At 26.0% G+C, this 18,733-nt stretch overlaps 5 protein-coding genes across 5 annotated transcripts; 3 read left to right on the top strand and 2 right to left on the bottom strand.

Annotated features, from left to right (window-relative positions):
• Positions 1 to 1,829: 1,829 nt before the first annotated feature.
• Positions 1,830 to 3,893, top strand: MKS88_003717 (poly(A) polymerase PAP; the record flags this gene model as incomplete). Its single annotated transcript, XM_067216835.1, has 1 exon — positions 1,830 to 3,893. The coding sequence occupies one exon, from the start codon at positions 1,830 to 1,832 to the stop codon at positions 3,891 to 3,893; it is 2,064 nt and encodes a 687-aa protein (XP_067072529.1).
• An 865-nt stretch (positions 3,894 to 4,758) lies between these two features.
• On the bottom strand, positions 4,759 to 5,211 carry MKS88_003716 (uncharacterized protein; the record flags this gene model as incomplete). The annotated part of the gene is made up of 1 exon (XM_067216834.1): positions 4,759 to 5,211. One exon carries the CDS (start codon positions 5,209 to 5,211, stop codon positions 4,759 to 4,761), a length of 453 nt encoding a protein of 150 aa, XP_067072528.1.
• An 886-nt stretch (positions 5,212 to 6,097) lies between these two features.
• MKS88_003715 (uncharacterized protein) lies at positions 6,098 to 7,701 on the top strand (the record flags this gene model as incomplete). Its single annotated transcript, XM_067216833.1, has 5 exons — positions 6,098 to 6,206; positions 6,315 to 6,595; positions 6,692 to 7,026; positions 7,110 to 7,206; positions 7,384 to 7,701. The coding sequence occupies 5 exons, from the start codon at positions 6,098 to 6,100 to the stop codon at positions 7,699 to 7,701; spliced, it is 1,140 nt and encodes a 379-aa protein (XP_067072527.1).
• A 2,102-nt stretch (positions 7,702 to 9,803) lies between these two features.
• Positions 9,804 to 11,233, top strand: MKS88_003714 (uncharacterized protein; the record flags this gene model as incomplete). Its single annotated transcript, XM_067216830.1, has 2 exons — positions 9,804 to 10,977; positions 11,166 to 11,233. 2 exons carry the CDS (start codon positions 9,804 to 9,806, stop codon positions 11,231 to 11,233), a joined length of 1,242 nt encoding a protein of 413 aa, XP_067072526.1.
• Positions 11,234 to 12,615: 1,382 nt separating this feature from the next.
• Positions 12,616 to 17,451, bottom strand: MKS88_003713 (uncharacterized protein; the record flags this gene model as incomplete). The annotated part of the gene is made up of 1 exon (XM_067216829.1): positions 12,616 to 17,451. One exon carries the CDS (start codon positions 17,449 to 17,451, stop codon positions 12,616 to 12,618), a length of 4,836 nt encoding a protein of 1,611 aa, XP_067072525.1.
• Positions 17,452 to 18,733: the final 1,282 nt, after the last annotated feature.

Here is an 18,733-nt window from a genome sequence, read left to right as displayed (position 1 = left end):
TATGTATATAAATATAAGTATTTATATATACACGTATATATAAATACATGTATATATAAATATATGTATATATAAAAATGTGTATATATAAAGATGTGTATATATAAATATGTGTATATATAGATAAATATATATATACATTTCAAAACGGACCATAATTCTTAAATTAAGAAAAACATACATGTGTAATGCTGAACATAAAAAAAAAAAAAAGAAAATTTAACTAGAAATAAACGACTAAGTGAAAAAAATTCATATAACATTATATGCATAACATACGTAATATGCTTAATATATATTATATTTAAGTATTATGAAAAATGTTCAAGGATAGAAAAGCAGCGATTGTATTATATTAAGGTACCAATATCATACGCCTTCTTAACAAGATAAAGGTATAATAAAAAAAATAGGTATTTAAGTATTCTTCATCAACAGTAGCCTCATTTAAAATAAATACATATTATACTCACATATATATATGTACATGTATATAGATGTATATATACATTCATATATCATTGGAAGAGCGTCCCATATAATTATCGCACTGTTATTTAATAATACCATGTAGTAATTTTTATTTATTCCCATATTTGAATTAGTAATAATGAAAATAATTACTTATTTCCATATAGCAATAAATGATAATGTACTAATGCCATTTTTCTTGTATTTTTGGTTTATATGATTTACTTAATATCGTCTGATATATAACATATATATAAATTATTATCATGATTTCATATATGCTACCTATCATATAATAATATGTATTATATATAATATAGTCCATTTGGTAATAGGTAAAACTTGTGTGTATATTTAAAACGTATATAAGTGTTCTATGCACAATGAGTATTTCGTGTAAATTTGAGAAGGCCAAAATTTTATTCACTGTATTGTACACATATATTTGTTCGTATTTAAGTTAGTATGTATGTACGTATACATGTATACATAAATATATATTATGTACAGATTTATATGGACGTTTTTTCCTTTTTTGAATACAAAACTAATGTCAAATGATACTTCTTCCTTTTAATTTTTCATACTTTAGAAACACTTTTCATGTATTGTATTTATTATTATTTTTTTTTAATTAAAATTTTACCCGATTTTCCAGTTTTTCTTTTCACGTACCAGTTAATTATTAACCGAACTAATTTTTAATTAGAAATGTGGTTAAATTTTATGTTTGTTTATTTAAATTTTTTTTTTTTTTGAGAATTGATAAATAATTTTGTATCCATTTGAGTAGACGTGGTAACTTGTTTATACATCTGTATAAGCACCACCATTTTACACCTTTTTATGCCATTTCGCACATTTTTACAATTTTTTTATTCTTTTTTTTTAATTAGAAAGTTGCTTTTACCAGTTTTTAATATGATATACATGTGTGGACTTCCCACCATTCATTTCGCAGTGTTTTTCTTGTTACACCACACCCTTGGTGTTTTCCATTTTTAGAAAATTAATTTGAACATTTTCCATTTCTTCTGTTTTTACGATTTTTACCGTTTATTTATTCTTGAAAATTTTTTCTCCTCTTCACCTAAAACGTTATTTGTTTGTATTGCACCTGCTTATTATACTTGATTAATGTACATGTGTATTGTATATGTGTACTGAATATGTTTAAATAGGTCCTTATTGCATACGTTTATACTTTTTTTAAACGCTACTAGGTTTCGTTTGTTTCACGTCATTATTATTTCATTTTATTTTGTTTATTTATTTTTTTTTGTGTCTGTGCAAGTTTGTGTGTGCAAGTTTGTGTGTGCATGATTGTGTGTGCATGATTGTGTGTGCATATTTCGTAAATGCAAACTGTGTATAAGAGTGAGAATTTAGTTGAGAGCAGCAACTTTTTACTGCGGAGCCATGAGTCGATAGAGGACTTGATAGAATTAAGAGAAATAAAAGAAGAGAATGAAGAAAATTACTTAAATTACAATATAGAAGGGGCATTAAATAAATGTATAGAAGATAAAAAGAGCGTATTATTTCTAAATAGAAGAGAGATTATTACTAATACAGATTCCATAAATGAAAATAAAAAATATGATTATGGTGTATCTGATCCTATATCATTAAATAGTCCAACAGAAGAGGATTTAAAAAAAGGAAATGATGTATTAGAATTATTAAAAAGTTATAATTTATTTGAAACAGAATATGCATTAAAAAAGAGAGAAAAAGTATTAGGTATGATAAATAAATTATTTCATGAATTTGTAATAGAGATATCAATTAATCAAGGAATAAATGAAGATGAAGCAAAACATATACATGGTAATTTGTACACATTTGGTTCCTACAGATTGGGTGTGATAACACCGAAAAGTGATATTGATTGTATTTTTCTAGCACCTCAAAATATAACAAGACAAATATTTTTTAATGAATTTTATTTAAAATTACAACAAGATAGGAATGTACGAAAATTGCAAGCATTACCAGAAACATATACCCCTATAATTCAATTTATATATGATGATGTTGATATTGATTTATTACTAGCCACATTACCATATAGAACCTTAAAAGATTGTCAGTATACGTTAGATAATGATTATATATTAAAAAATTTAGATGAAGTAACAGTCAGATCACTGAACGGTATAAGAGTAGCAGATATTATACTAAGTTCTGTACCTAATAAAGAGAATTTTAGAAATACATTAAGGTTTATAAAATTATGGGCAAAAAGTAGAGGTATATATAGTAATATCCTAGGATTTTTAGGAGGAATATCATGGGCATTGTTAACAGCAAAAGTATGTCAACTTTATCCAAATTATAATATAAGCCAACTAATTACCAAATTTTTTAGAGTCTATTCTATATGGAATTGGAAATATCCTGTTCTTATACAAAATATAAAGATGTATAATGTGGATGGTTTGAAAAATTTCCCTGTATGGAATCCTGAGAAAAATATCAAAGATAAATTGCACGTAATGCCAATTATTACTCCTGCCTTTCCTTGTATGAATTCCACTCATAATGTTACGTATTGTACTAGAAGTATTTTAATAGAGGAGTTTAAACGTGCTCATTCGATAATAACTTATATGGAACAGAACCCAGGGAAGGACCTATCATCTTTCATGAATCAGGTGAACAGTATGAGTAATGTTAATGATATGTATAATAATAATAACGAAATGATAAAGGGTGGTACACCCACCGTTACAGCTACTTCTAGTGGGAGTACCAGTGTTTGGGCAAACATCTTAGAACCGCTAAATTTATTTTCATCATATAAGCATTTCTTACATATACAAATTATGGGAACGGATGAGGCCATTTATAATTTATGGAAAGGATGGATTGAGAGTAAAATTCGATTATTATTTAAAAAGCTAGAAACTATTAATGAACTAAAAATTAGACCATATCCTAAATTTTATACATATAAAAAGGATAAAATTTACCATTCATCTTCGTTTTTTATTGCTCTTCTTTTCTTTTTCAAAAATACCTATTATGATAACACTCATTATCCTAATAAAACTACTGCTAATGGTGGAAACATTACACTTAATCTATCTTACGCAATAAGAGATTTTATAGAAATTGTTTTGAATTGGCCACAAAAGACCAAATACCCGAACTCATATAAAATTAATATAAGTTACCAAAAAAGATCACAGGTTCTAGAATTTTTATCAAGTACATCTAACACGGACGGTGAGCAGGACATCAGCAGTAAAAAGCGTGAAAAAGAAAAAATTTTAAATGAACTAGATACTATCGATAATAATAATAGAATCAGTAGTTCCAGTAATAATAATAATATGGAAATCTCTAACGAACACTGTCGCGGTGAGGAGGAAACCATAGTGGACGAAGAAGAAATGTACAATCGTTTGATTAATTAGGAAAATTCTGAGCATTCGTTCGTGCACATGCATAAGTATATATATATATGTATATATGGGTGTGCACGTATATACGTATATATTTGCTTGCATACGGTAGTATATTATAACTGTAACGCCCTTCTACCCGGACGAATCCACTTCTTAATATGCGCAGAAACATGGATACAGCATTTTGCACATTGCGCATATTTTAGTATGAACTGATGTTATTAAAAAAAAAAAAAATACAACTTACGGATAGGAGATCAGATAAAAAAAAAAAAAAAAAACAACACATACAGATACATAGAGTACTAACATTTGCGATTATATAACAAATACAAAAAAAAAAAACACTTTTTGGGTTTTTAAAAATAACAAATTAACACATTTTACTAGCAATATCTACAGGTTCATTTATTGCCATATTTGCCATTTTTCTTTTCTTTTTTTTTTTTTTTTTTTTTTCCTGCTCCTCTATTTATCAAGATTGCATTGGGGGATAAATAAGCTAAATTCACATCCCCCAAATTATTCCTTATTTTTTTTAAGTTATTTTTTATTTTTGTAAAAACAAAAAGAACTGGAATTTAATTAGCTTGTTACTATAGTAATGAAAAAATGTGTATGTAATGAAAATAACAACGAAAATAATGGATAAAAAAATAACGAAAATAATAAAAAGGGCACTAGCAGTTGTGGAAAACGGTGAGAAAAGTGCCAAGTTGACAAATGGGCGTCTTTATTTATATAATGAAAAAAGCTATTTGAAAAAAAAAAAAAAAAAATGACAACATTATAAAATGTCTTTGAGTTTACAGTGAATTTTACAAATAGTAATTACTAACAATAAAAACTCACATTTTCATAACTGATTTGAAGTTTATTTAATTTGTTTGCTATGTTGTTCCATTCTTCGGTTTTCTTTCTCTCTCTCTTTCTCATTCTCTTTATCCGTATTCTTCTCCTTTTCCTGCTCCATATTCTTCCCCCCTTCCTCTAATTGTGATGTTGGCTTATTTTGTATTACAGGATCATCTCTGTTCGTTGGTATATCCTTCTTTCCATTAGGTGTATTAGAAAACTTATAATGATTGAAGTAGGACTGTCTTAAAACTTCAGGGTTATCATATAATATTGGATACATGTATTCAGTATGTAAAAGAAAATTAGGCACAAATTCATACTTTTCCATTATATGATATAAAGAAAAATTTGTAAACTTTTTTAATCTCTCATCCTTTTTTTCTGGTAGTAACGGCATAACTTTTTTCGTGCTCAGCTTTTTAAACCACTGACACATGCTTCCGTAGTCTTTTATACTAACCTTCGCCATGTTCTTCACTTAATTTTATTATTTTATAAATACATGTAAATATATATGTATGTATTTACGTAAGTATATATTTAACTACAAATTTGTGCTTATGAAACATACATATGCAACAAGTACCAATATATGCTCACTACACTTTTCACTTTTTCTTTAGATATTACTAAATTGTTGAAAAGATGTTTATAAAATGTGCACTATTAATTGGTATGTAGCTATCAAATATATTTATTTATATGAAAACTTCATATCAAAGTTTTTTAAATGAAGAGGCAAAAAGAAATTTTTTATGACCATCAATTATTGTAAATTTACCTTTACTCTTACAATATATATTGTATGTATCCATCCCATATATGAATATATGTATGTAAGAATAAATAATCTTTTTTTTTCTGCTTCCATATGGGTGAAAATTACAACTGGTGAGGAAAAAAAAAAAAGAAAAATGTGTATAATAATTAAAAATATACATATAATGCATACATAAATTTATGTATATCTATACATTACTGTGACGTAACATTGCATGAATAATTAGTAGAAGAGAACAATTTTTGAAGAAATATAAAAAAAAAAAAAAAAAAAAAGAACAAAAATGGAATATATTGTATACATAACCTCATTGTGGACTACATAAAAAACTGCTTTTTTGGATATATACGAATTCTTCCTCTTTTTTTCATATAAATAGTTTAGGCCGCAACACTAGGGAAAATATGTAATATGTGATCTATAACTGTATGTGTGTATATATGTATATATATGCTTATAATCTTCATACGAACAATAACTTATTCTAAAGCGAGAGTACAAAAGAATGATAACATGCTTATATTATATTCCCTTATTTTTTCTTTTTTTTTTTTTAAGATAAAAAGATAAAGAGATGCAAAATGCATGGGATAAAATTAATAAGGATATGCAGAACATTCACCTTGTTATATTGACTGAGGATGATAATATATATTTTAATAAGGGCTTCAACCCAATAGAGGGTTATGTCAGTAGTAGTACTAATTAGGGTATACAAAAAGGGGGAACAAATTTCACTTCTGGGAGTACAGAAATATTGTCTCAAACGGAATGCGATATTAAAATTGTAGTATCATTAAATAGTGAAGAAAAGGAAAAAGAAAAAACAGTAAAAGTAAAAAATATTTTATATGAAGAAACTGTTAATAATATAAATGTATTTAATAGTTTCATAAACAGTGAAAAAGTTCATTTACTAATTTATGCGTACAAAATTAATTATTATACATCAGAAAAAAAAAAACTTTTCCTGTTAGATTTTATTTACATGAGTAAATACATTTTTCTCATTTTAACCAAATTTTTGAATATAAATCTAATCGATAAAAGGGAGTTTACTTCTATGAATAAAGTAGAATATGAATATAGTATTGCACATTTGTTATTTAATATTTTAAAAATAGACAAGCTACAAAAAATGAATAATAATGCCTAAGTACTTAAGCAGCACAAATATAAAGAGGACCAAATAAATTATGTGGAAAATAATTATAATTGTAATAATAATAATGCTGGTCAAAATGAAAAGCAAAAAATAAAGGAGAACGACAGGGGAAATTACACCATCAATGTAGAGGAAAAAGGTTCGGCTATGATTATTACAAGAGAAACTAATAATATTTATGTAGAACATGAAGAAGCGCAGTATTATGTTCATCTTAATGATAAAGAAAATCCTTTGGGAACCGATTTAAGGAATAATGAAAATTTGAAAAATAGTGTTATATATCATATAAAAAAAATGATCAGAATGAAGATATTATACATAAGAAAAATAGTCACGTAAATAATAATAATATAATTATAAAAAAAGAAGATAATAAATTTTATGAGGTGAATAACCGAACATATACCATTTTCAATAGTTTTACAGAGGGCGAAAATGGTAAAGATAGTTGTACGCAAAATATACATACAGAAGAAAATAAACTAAGAAACAGTAGCAAGCTTAGTGATGATAATGTATGTAACTCTATTTATGGGGATAAAAAAAAATTATTATACAAAAAATGAAAGGTCAAGGAATTATGCAAACAACAATGCGGCTTATAATAATTGTTTGGAAGAAAAAAAAAATGCATACATGATACAACTACAAAATGAAATTGACCTATTTCCGAGAAAAGCTGTTCATACAAGATGCAAGAGGATTTTTCAATAAAAAATGAGACCAAAATATATTTCAAAAATATCATAAATACAATAAAAGAAGAAAACAATGTTAAAATAAATTTGCTGAACGACAAAATAAGATATTTACAGGGAGGAATAGATAAAAATAATGAACTTATAATAAATTATAAAAAGCTAACAGTGGATGTAGAAAAATACCAAAGTGAAATTAAGGACAAAAATAAAATAATTGAAGAAATGACTCGTTCCAATAACACTTTGCAATATTATATGAACTCACTCCAGTTAAAATTAGTAGATAGGAACAAATTTAACGAAGATTAAAAGAAACTACTCACATGTTGTAAAGACAATCATGTGGATAAGCAAATAATTGTGGAAATGATAAAAAATAGTCAAGATACATAAAAAACGAATAATATTAAAAATCAAATTTTCCTCATTTTATGTGATATTCTGGGCATTAAAAATGTAATAGAGGGTTTGCAAGAAAAAATGACATCAGATCAGTTTTTGGAATGTCACGATAAAGAAACGAGAGATGTTCAAGGTGAAGATCTCTAGATTTTGACGTTCCGTTGTTTTGATTTTTACTGATTTTTTCTTAGAAATTAAGGATCTCTTGTGTATAGTTGAAAATTACAAAGTATTAATCAACTAGCAAAAATTTTCATTTCCCCTTTTTTTTAGTTTTTCCATATCATACTTATATATATATGCGCGTGTGTATGTATGTGCATGTATACCCGACTATAAATATCAACCGTTTTGGATTTTTTTTTTTTTTTTTTTTGCCTTTTTACGGGATATTTGAAAATAAAATTGCGCACAAAGTACATTTATTATGAAACACAAAATGTTTCATATTTTGTTTCCTTTACCTGTTTTTTATATATTTTATATATTTATTTTTTTATCTACAATTTCTGATGTTATTCATTGAGCTTATGTTACTTAATGATTTATTATGTATTTTTTTGTAGCTTATAATATTTTTAATATTTTTACCGAAATGCAGATAAATATTATAATAATATTTTTTTTTTTTTTTTGTATTTTTTAATGTACTATTATCGTTCATTTTTTCTGACCATGAAATATAAATTTTTCAATATCAAGAAATGGGGAAATCTTTCTTTTTTTTTATTTGCTGATTATACATTAGCCTTGATATATTTCTATATATAACGTAATATGTGTACATAAAGTTAACTCAATTATTATGAGTTAACATTTTTTTCTCTTAATTTTTTAATATAAGAGAAAGTGGGGGAGGAAAACATAAAAATAAGTGATTGCAGCATAATTTTGTTAAATATTATACCTTAGGAAAGCAGTTTTTTAATAGTATAAATCACGTAGAGAAAACAATTTTCCTTAACATACATAAATAAAAAATTAACAAAATTATGAACGTTCATAATAAAATCGTATAATAAAAATGAATTTCATTTTCCTTAACATACATAAATAATAAATTAATAAAATTATGAACGTTCATAATAAAATCGTATAATAAAAATGACTTTCGAAGAATTTATATATAAGAATAAAGAAAAATTCTGAACGTTCAGAAATAAATGTTAATTGCATCATTTTAAAAATAAAGAAAAAATAACAAGAACAACAATTACAACAACAATAATAGCAACAACCGTTGCCATACACATTTTTTTGATATTTATGGTTATTTAGACATTCATTTATTAAATTATTAAATAAGATTTATGCTTTTTCCCGTTATTTTCCACTTTTTTCTGTTATTTTCCGTTTTTTCCTTATATTCTGTTTTTCATTTTTCTTTCTTTCTTTTCTTTTTTTTTTTTTTCCTAAATAAATAGCTATTTAATCTGTAGATTAATAAAAAAAAAAAAAAAAAAAAAATTTCATTTTGTTATAAATATAAGTCATTTTATTTTTAATAGATTGTAAACAGTTATATTAAAATCTTAAAAACTTATAGCAAGAATAATTGCATACATATAACATAGAAGTAGCATTATCTGGCTATTATAAATATACGGAAAAATAAACAATATTCCTATTGTATTAGTTAAATTTAAAAAGCAATATATATGCTTTTTATTTTATTGTTCATTTTTCTTACTGTTGATTATTTATATTCTTTTTAAAAAAATAAGAGTGAAAATTTTTTCTTTTAATTTATGAATAACTTTTTTATTTTCTTAAATTACAATTCACATTTTATTTTTAACAATTGAATAAGGGCATGTTACGCAACTGCAATATAAAAATTTTATGGAGAATAGGAAAATAACCTACATTATATTAAATTATGGTAAGGTGTCGAAAAGAAGTTATTGTAGAGAGCTATATAAAATGAAAGAAAAAAAAAATATATGAACACTATATTTTAACATACATTTTGTAATAAATAAAAAAAAAAAAATGAAAAAGAAAGCCTCATGCATACATTTATTTCACAAATCAATAAAAATAATTTTCAGGGAACAATAAATAAATTTAAAAGTAATAACGACGATATGAAAAATAAAAAAAAAGATTTAGAAAGCGCAATAAAAGAGAAAATAAACAACAATGGAAATGGACAAATAAACGGCAATGGAGATGGACAAATAAACGGCAGTGGAGATGGACAAATAAACGGCAGTGGAGATGGACAAATAAACGGCAGTGGAGATGGACAAATAAACGGCAGTGGAGATGGACAAATAAACGGCAGTGGAGATGGACAAATAAACGGCAGTGGAGATGGACAAATAAATGGCAATGGGAATATACAAATAAATAACAATGGAGATGGACAAATAAATGGCAATGGGAATATACAAATAAATAACAATGGAGATGGACAAATAAATAACAATGCAGATGGACAAATAAACGGCAATAGAAATGGACGAACGAACGAACAAATTTATTTAAGCAATGAAATAAAAAAAAAAAATTCCTGTAAGACACATTCTGAAAGAAAAAAGCACCACAACAGTAAACACAAATTCTCAAAAAATTACTTTAAATGTAGGTCAGAATCGTTTTCGAAAAATGAAAAAAGTATTATACATACAATCTTCCAAAGTGAAAAAATGGTGTTAAAAGATGAAGCTATATTATCAAATAAACATGATATAAATATGTCAAATATGGATAATTCAGAAGACACGTATAAATCTGAATCCTACGAGAAATTTTTCGAAATAGATAATGAAGCAAAACATGAATTGTCAGAACATGTTAGAAGATTAGTAGGCTGTAGAAGTGAATCAAATCAATATGTTAGAGATGCTGAAAAACGTTCTGAAACTGACAAATACAGTGATTTGTCCAATAAAAAAAGAAAAAAAAAAAAAAGGTCAATAAGAAAAAAAAAATTAAAAAAAAGTAAAATAACTGACCATGATGAGTATGATGAAGATCAAAATTTTAATAAATTGAAAACATTTTATAAAGGAGCGCATGATGTTACTACTCATTATATAACAAAAATGTTCAACAAGAAAATATCCTTTGAAAAAAATATGGTGGAATATGATAACATATTGTCTAAACATGGTGAAGATCTCATTAAAAAATTTGACATCTTCGAGGAAGAGGAATCTCTTTGCTCCTCCGAGATAGGTTGACCCATATTTAATAAAAATAGAAAAAATAAGAAATTTGAGGCCGTAAACTTTGAGTGCTTCTAGCTGAAGTTTTCATTTGCAATTTACGCGAACATTTATATATATATATATATATATATGTATTTACGTATATATACATTTGAACATACACATGTTCCCATTTCTCTTTTACTGTACTTTCAGGGAATGATTTTGTGGATAACATATGTGAGTACTTTACCTACCTTATGTTCTTAACCTTAAAAACGTGAAGTGTGTACCGATGAGAGGCTTATGTTCGTTTACGAAAAATTGAAGTAAAAATGGTTTGAACCTTTTATATCCTAAAATGCATACACATGTATATATATATATATATATATATATGTACGTTCTCTTAGTGTACAATTTTTTCGCGCTCAATTTACCCTAGTTTTCTAATTTTCCTTTTATAACCAGCTGTCCTAAATGAGGGTATATACCTGCATCATTTTCTTGTAGCCAGATACTTTTTTATTTTATGCGTCAATTTTTTTTTTATTTTTAAAATTGTATATTTTTTTCTATAGTTTTTTAAGTTGTCTATTCATACTGATATGAATTATTTTTTTTTTTACATTTTCTCGCTTTTTATTTTATCATTATTTTGTGATTACACTGCTTTTTATTTGTGTCTTGTTTATTTCCGTAGCATTTTTAACTGTGTTGATCCTCCTTAAAATTGTACATAAGAATATATATATATATATATATATATATTTATGTATGGAACATCATATTTTGTATTAGTGCTATGCTGCTTACCCATGGAAATTCCTGTTCATGTATTTTTTTTATTTTATGACTTTTGCAAAAAAATTAAATAAATCAGAGTGAATTCAAACATACTGAAACATACTGAAGCACATTAAAATAAAATATAACAGAATTTTGAAAGGCATATTGGCTTCCACTGCACACACCCCAAATGAATAAGCATAATACTGAATGTGCGATGTGGATTACACTTACTACACTTTAGAACAATCTGTTGAAAAGATATAGTTTGTATAAAAGTTGCACTCTACATCTTCAATAAATGGAAAAAAAATGAGAACTAAAAGAAAAGGAAAAGGAAAAGGACAAGAAATATAGCTTATTCGCGAAAAAACGGAACAAAATAAAAAAAAAATTCTTTTGGCGTTGTACATGTACAAAAAAAAAAAAGTAATGAGTAAAAAATGTAGAAATTCCTCTAATCTATGAATTAAGGTTTAATATGAATTTCAAATCTGCAGCATTTTAAAATCTCGTTTTCAACTAAACTAGTGTATGTGGGTGTATATGTATGGGCCTATATAAATAAATAAATATATATATATATACTCATACATACGTACATACACGCGTATGCGCTAACAGTTAATTAAGTCAAAAATGATAACAGCACTTTTTAAAAAATTAAAAGACACAAGACAGTGTTAATTAAAAATGATACAATACTAATGGCTTTGGTCGCACAAAAAAAAAATTGTTTCAATCATTCCTTAAGCTACAAAATTTTTTTTGTAAATTTTATATAAAAATAATATAAACAAAAGCGTAATAATAATAGTAATGCTAATAATAATAGCAGTGAATCATCTCTTTTCAATTTGCAATTTTCCAAAACTAATTATGAGTACGCTTTTATGACGACAATTTTATTGTTCAGTAAATCGTGCAAATTCCAAATATGTAGTTTATAAGAAGACACAATTTCGCTTATCGACTGAAGTTCAAAATTTTTTAATACATGAGAAATTGTTATAGGATTGTACTTGTTTAGGACCTCTGAAAAGGAATACAAATTTTTGTTCAGATCAGTAAGTAAAAAAATTATTCTATTTATTAAATTTTTCATTAAAGCATTATTTTCATTAGACACTTTCTTCTTGCCTTGGTAATAAATAGACTGTATTATTAAAGTAAAAATAGTAATGTTCTGTACAAGATAGTTGTACTGTTTAAATACGCATGACAAGTTTATTATTTGATATGTTTTATCATTAATCAAAAGTTGCTTAAAATTGTTTAAATTGATAAGTAAATATGACCATATAGTTGTATAAACAATCTGAATTTCACTAATGCATTCTTCAATTCCAGTACTATCGGTTAATATTTTTATGTACATATTTATATTTAAAAGTAAACATTTAAAATATAGTATGGAGCCTGTATTGTACATGTCGTTATGATACGCTGCTTGCAATATTTCAAATGTTTTAAATAGGTTGCAGAAATACTCCGTTTTATACAAATCGGCGTATCCATTTTGTACGTCTTTTCCCCTTCCTGCGTCTTCACTATGCAGGAGTATTTCTTCCCCCGTTAGTTCGTTCGCATCGTAACTGCTATCCTTAATTCCATCTTTATCACTTTTGTCATTTACTCTTTGCAAGGATGAGCCTTTTACTTTTGCGCGGTCACAATGACATTCGGTCCGGGTAGAAATACCACTAGTGCACTGGGTTAGGCCATAATAATTGACAATATATATGAGGTAGAAAAAGGCGCATTTAGCTTTGTTAATTGCTTTCTTTTTTTTAACATCTTCAAGAGAATAAAAATAAAACGATTTGTGAAAAATGTAAATAATAGTATTTAAAATTATAGAATTTAAATATATCGTTTGAACGGGATAGTTAAACAGCTCCGTTAAACAAATATCAAAAGGGGATGTTACTGAGCTATCATTAAATATCGAATTGTTTTTATTATACGAATTAAAAATATACTTATTTCTATAACTATAATTATCCTTATCAAAAGTTACATAGGTATTATTGCTAGTAAAAAAATTAATTTCTTTGTCATCATGGTTATAATTTACATGTTCCTTTACTTTTTCAAAAAGGATGGTATGATTATTTTCACTGCGATGTTGATCATTTTTAGTATCATGGATATCAGTTCTACTGAGTAATAATACATCATTCATATTTCTACAATTTCGTAGATGTTCATAATGACTAGTTAAGTAAGTACTACCTTTCAAATTATAAAAATTTGATAGTATTATCATAGGGTATATTGTTTTTATGTCTCTAAGTAAGTTAACACTATTTGCTTCTGAACAGTTCAGAATTTTTATATCTTTTAAGAATTTCAAATCAGCTAACTGAATTAACGATTCGTACACTATATGATTGTAAAAAAAAGTATCATACGATTTGTAAAAAGTGTAATGAAAAGATGGTATGTTATATTTTATTAACACAGTCTGGTTGTCTATAGTTAAAAAATGATACTTATCTAGTAACAGTTTTGAGTAAAGGTTTTTAAAAGAACAAGAACAATCTTCATATATTATATCCTCTTCATTCAGCCTTTTTAGTAAATGCATAAAATCGTTTGTTATAATACAACAATTTGAGTTATCATTCAAAGTAGAGTTTTCAGACGTGTTTAATAATTCGTTGGAACGACTATTATATTCTCTCTTAGCATTTGTGATATCCTTGTCTGTGATACATTTGTCAATTTCTATTACCTCTATAGTACAGTTGTTGTTCTTTTGTTGAGTAGAATTAGACATCTTTTTCGATATATCTACCTTAGCATTTTTATTCTTAACCGGGTTGTTACTTATACTGTTAATCATATCCTTTAGAAATGGAAATTTTGTTGAATATTCGTTATGCATAATATAATTATTTTTCAAGCTACTAAATAAGTGGACATAAAAAAGCCCTTTCCCTGCTAAGATCTGCTTCTTAAAAATAAATAATAGCTTAATGAAGTAAAAAACAATACTTGTTGTATTTAAAAAGTACGAATTTACAATTTCGTTAATTTTAAAAAAAGAATAATTTTGAAAACATTTTGAAATAGAACTTTTCAAATTACTTTGTTGAACATTATAATAATTCAGAATTAATTTTAATAAATTATCTTCATATTTATAATAAGAATAACTAAACATATGAATGTATAAAATTGGGGAGTATGTTATGAGTTGTATATTTTTAATATTTAATTTTTCAACTAAGGAAGAAGTATTACTAAAAGTTCCAATAACACTATTCAGGTATATCGTTAAAACTAGTACATTTATATATTCACTATTTAAAAGAGGTTTTACTTTTTTTTCTTCATTTTCTTTTTCATTTAGCCGAATTTTGTAATCATAAGAATATTTTAATAAACTCAATGCGATTATATAGTAGGATCTACTAAACAACAATACATCTTTTTCACACTTAACTGAGTTCTTTTCTTCATTTATATTTTCAAACGACTTATAATTATGAGAAAAAAGAACGATTGTTCTGTTATCATCAGTATGACTATCTTTACCATTTAAGTCGTCATAACTATCAATGATTCCTACATACTCATCAACACTGCTGCAGTTTCCAATATTTAACTGTTGATGATTATTATTTATTATAGTATATATGTGTGTACCATAATCAGAGTAGCAATTTTTCTCAGTTTTGAAAACTTTACATTTGTCTATGTATAAGGCCATTTCAACCAAAAGGATAACTACGTTATCATCTTTTAACTTTAAATGTGGATTATTCGTAATTTTTATATATAAAGAAAAAATTCTATCAAATGAGTCGTAAACATCTTTTTTGTATAATATGTATAGTAATTTTTCAAAATTGTATATCTGTTTGTATTGTTCTAAAATATTCTTTTCTCTATTTTTGCTTATCATTTCATTCTTTCCTTCACTAATGGATAATTCGAAACGTGTCATTTCGCTTCTAATAAATGTATACAATATTTTTAAAATTATTTTTAGAAATACTATCAGAACAGCTATCATGTCGTCTCTTAAAATGCTCAAGTGATGCTTAATAGAATAGAATATGTTGTAATGTTTACCTTCTTTTAATAAAATTAAAAAAAGTGTATACATATACATCTTTACATCCTGTTCGCTGTGTATTTTCATTACGTTCTTTTTGTACACCCCCACGGTTAACTCAACTTTCTGTATTACGTTTTCAAGGGGAGACTCATGGCAATTGCCTGGAGTATGGCTATTACTCGGAGTATGGCTATTACTCGGAGCATGGCTATTACTCGGAGTATGGCTATTACTCGGAGCATGGCTATTACTCGGAGTATGGCTATTACTCGGAGCATGGCTATTACTCGGAGCATGTTTATTACTAGGGGTATAGCTATTACTAGGAGTATGACCATTCCTAGGAACATGGTCATTACTAGGAGCATGGTCATTACTAGTATAACTGTCACTGCTAGAAGCATGGCCATTACATATGCCATTACTGTTGTTCCCTTCGTGTAGCGAGAGTACATAATTCATAATTTCTTTGAAAAAGTCCTTTGAATACTCATCCCCCCGAAAAATACAATTCCAGAATGTGCTTATATTCCCAGGAACCGCTTTCAAGCGTTGCATACACGTGTTCATAAAACACTTTTGAAAGAACTCTAAATACATTAAGTCGTTTTTGTAGTACTTGAATACGTCTTCCACTTCGGATTCTCCCACTTTCTCCTCCATTATGACATTAGAACGCTTATTCAACAAATAAATGGTAATATCCATATATAAAATGTAGTAGTCGTAATTTTCCGGTAATTTTTTTATCAAAAAAATTAATATAGGTATAGCTTCTTCTAACTTATTAAAAATAAAAAATATATAAAATTTGTAGACATAATATTGCAATGGGTTAAGGAAAAAATTATTCGTTTTTGCATATTCATTTATTTTAATACATTCTTCATAATTTCTCATTTTTATATTTAAAAAGAAGAAAATCAGAAAAAAAGAAAAATTTTCCATTACCTTGTTATAATTAAAATATTTGTAGTTTTTTATAAAATTCAGGCATAAATTATATATTCGAGAATTATTATTCGAGTTATTCATATATAGTAAAAAACTGTTATATAGTATATATTTCGAATCATTTGTTATTTTAAATAATTTCAATGATAGATTACTGCCTTTATTAAAAAAACTGCCATTGATACAGTAATCAAATAGATTTTTCAGAACCCGTTCTACATCTAATTTCTGTCTATGCGCAAACTTTTCATTGCCACTACTGACAATGGTACTATTATTACTGCTAACATGACCACTGTCATTAATGCTCTTGCTGCTAGCAGTAGTAGAACAAACAGTGTTAGTAATTTTAACATTTTTTGTATTATTTGATGTTTTACCATTTTTAGCGATTTCCGCCTTCTTCAACTTTTGCTCATACAAACCAATGAACTTACTTTCCTCATTTAGATTTGCGTAAATATTACCTAAAATGTAAAATATATTCTCATCATAATCATCTGGATCTATAAAAGCCAACCCTTCTTTACACTCCTTTATTTCATTGACATACGAATGAAGCAAACATTTTAAAAGCAGGTATAATTTTTCATTTTTCTTGCTCTTCAACCCTACAGTAATCAGCTTCTCACTTTTTTTGAACGACTTTTCTTCAATTAAATTTAAAATTTCAATCGCCTTTGAATTCATTTTACTCAAATTTGCACAAAGGTGGAAGGACTCCACCGAAATGGGCAGCTACACTGTATATGTAAATATATATATATGTATGTACGAATAAATAAATATATATGCAAATATGTACGTACATATGCGAAGTGCTACGAGGAACCGCTGCTTTGGCTCAGCTATATTCTTCCCATAAACGTTATACGTTAATGATAAATATCCTAAAAAAAGGCGTATAAACACATAGATAAATCTATCATCTAATGAATGCATGTGAATAAGAAACTAGTAGGTTTATATAAATACAAATCTAATCCTTTTTCTACAAATAGGAAGCATATGGATGTATGCATATAACATTTCTAATAATTCTATAAAATAATCTACTTCAACAATATCTCAAAATTTCAACAGAAGAAATGCTCAAGCTATTCAAAATTTCAAAATGTGGATTGTTAAAATATAAAAAATTGTAAGATATATGCAGAGCTGAAAATATAAAGGATATAAAAATTATGAATATAAAAATATGGATATAAAAATATGGATATAAAAATTATGGATGTACAAATGTGGATGTACTAATGTGGATGTACAGTTATATATGTACAATTATATACGTACAATTATATACGTACGAATATATAAGTAGAAATATAAATCTGTAGGTACGTATGTATAGTACTGTAAGTATAAAAATTCTATAAAAAATAATATTAAATATAAGAGGGTAATAATGTAATAAATAAATTGAAAAAAAAAAAAAAACAAAAAAAAAAAAGGTATGTACAGCAATATTTCTGATTTTAAAAAAGGAACAAGTTATATATGCATAACTCAAGTAAAAAAACAGAGATTATTTTAATAAAAAAAAAAAAAAAAAAAGATATAACAAAAATAAAAGGAAAAACCAAATCAAAATTAAACACAAAAGCAAAAAGCAAAATAGGGGTATACATACTATGCAATAGATAGTATATGAAAAAAAAAGAAAAAAAGGAAAACCATGTGTCATAGAAGGAATTGGGAAAAAAAAAAAAAAAAAAAATATATTTATATATATATATATATAAATACATATACGTACATGTAATAATTATGTGCATATTCAATCGGTGCTTGTGTGTATATAGATGAGAGCAACAAACATCAACTAGCAAATTCAGAAGAATGGTTTCATGTTGATTTTCTTATTTCGTTTCATGTTCTCTTTTTAACATGTACATTCTATATAAATATGAGTACTTATAAATATACTTATACATAAATATACACAGTATAGAGATTTCTTCTTTGTGTTGCG

The sequence above is a fragment of the Plasmodium brasilianum genome, chromosome 11 (genome assembly GCF_023973825.1).
Source record: "Plasmodium brasilianum strain Bolivian I chromosome 11, whole genome shotgun sequence".
NCBI lineage: Eukaryota > Apicomplexa > Aconoidasida > Haemosporida > Plasmodiidae > Plasmodium > Plasmodium brasilianum.
Note: the sequence above shows the minus strand (reverse complement) of the source record. Positions and strands in the feature narration are given on the sequence as shown.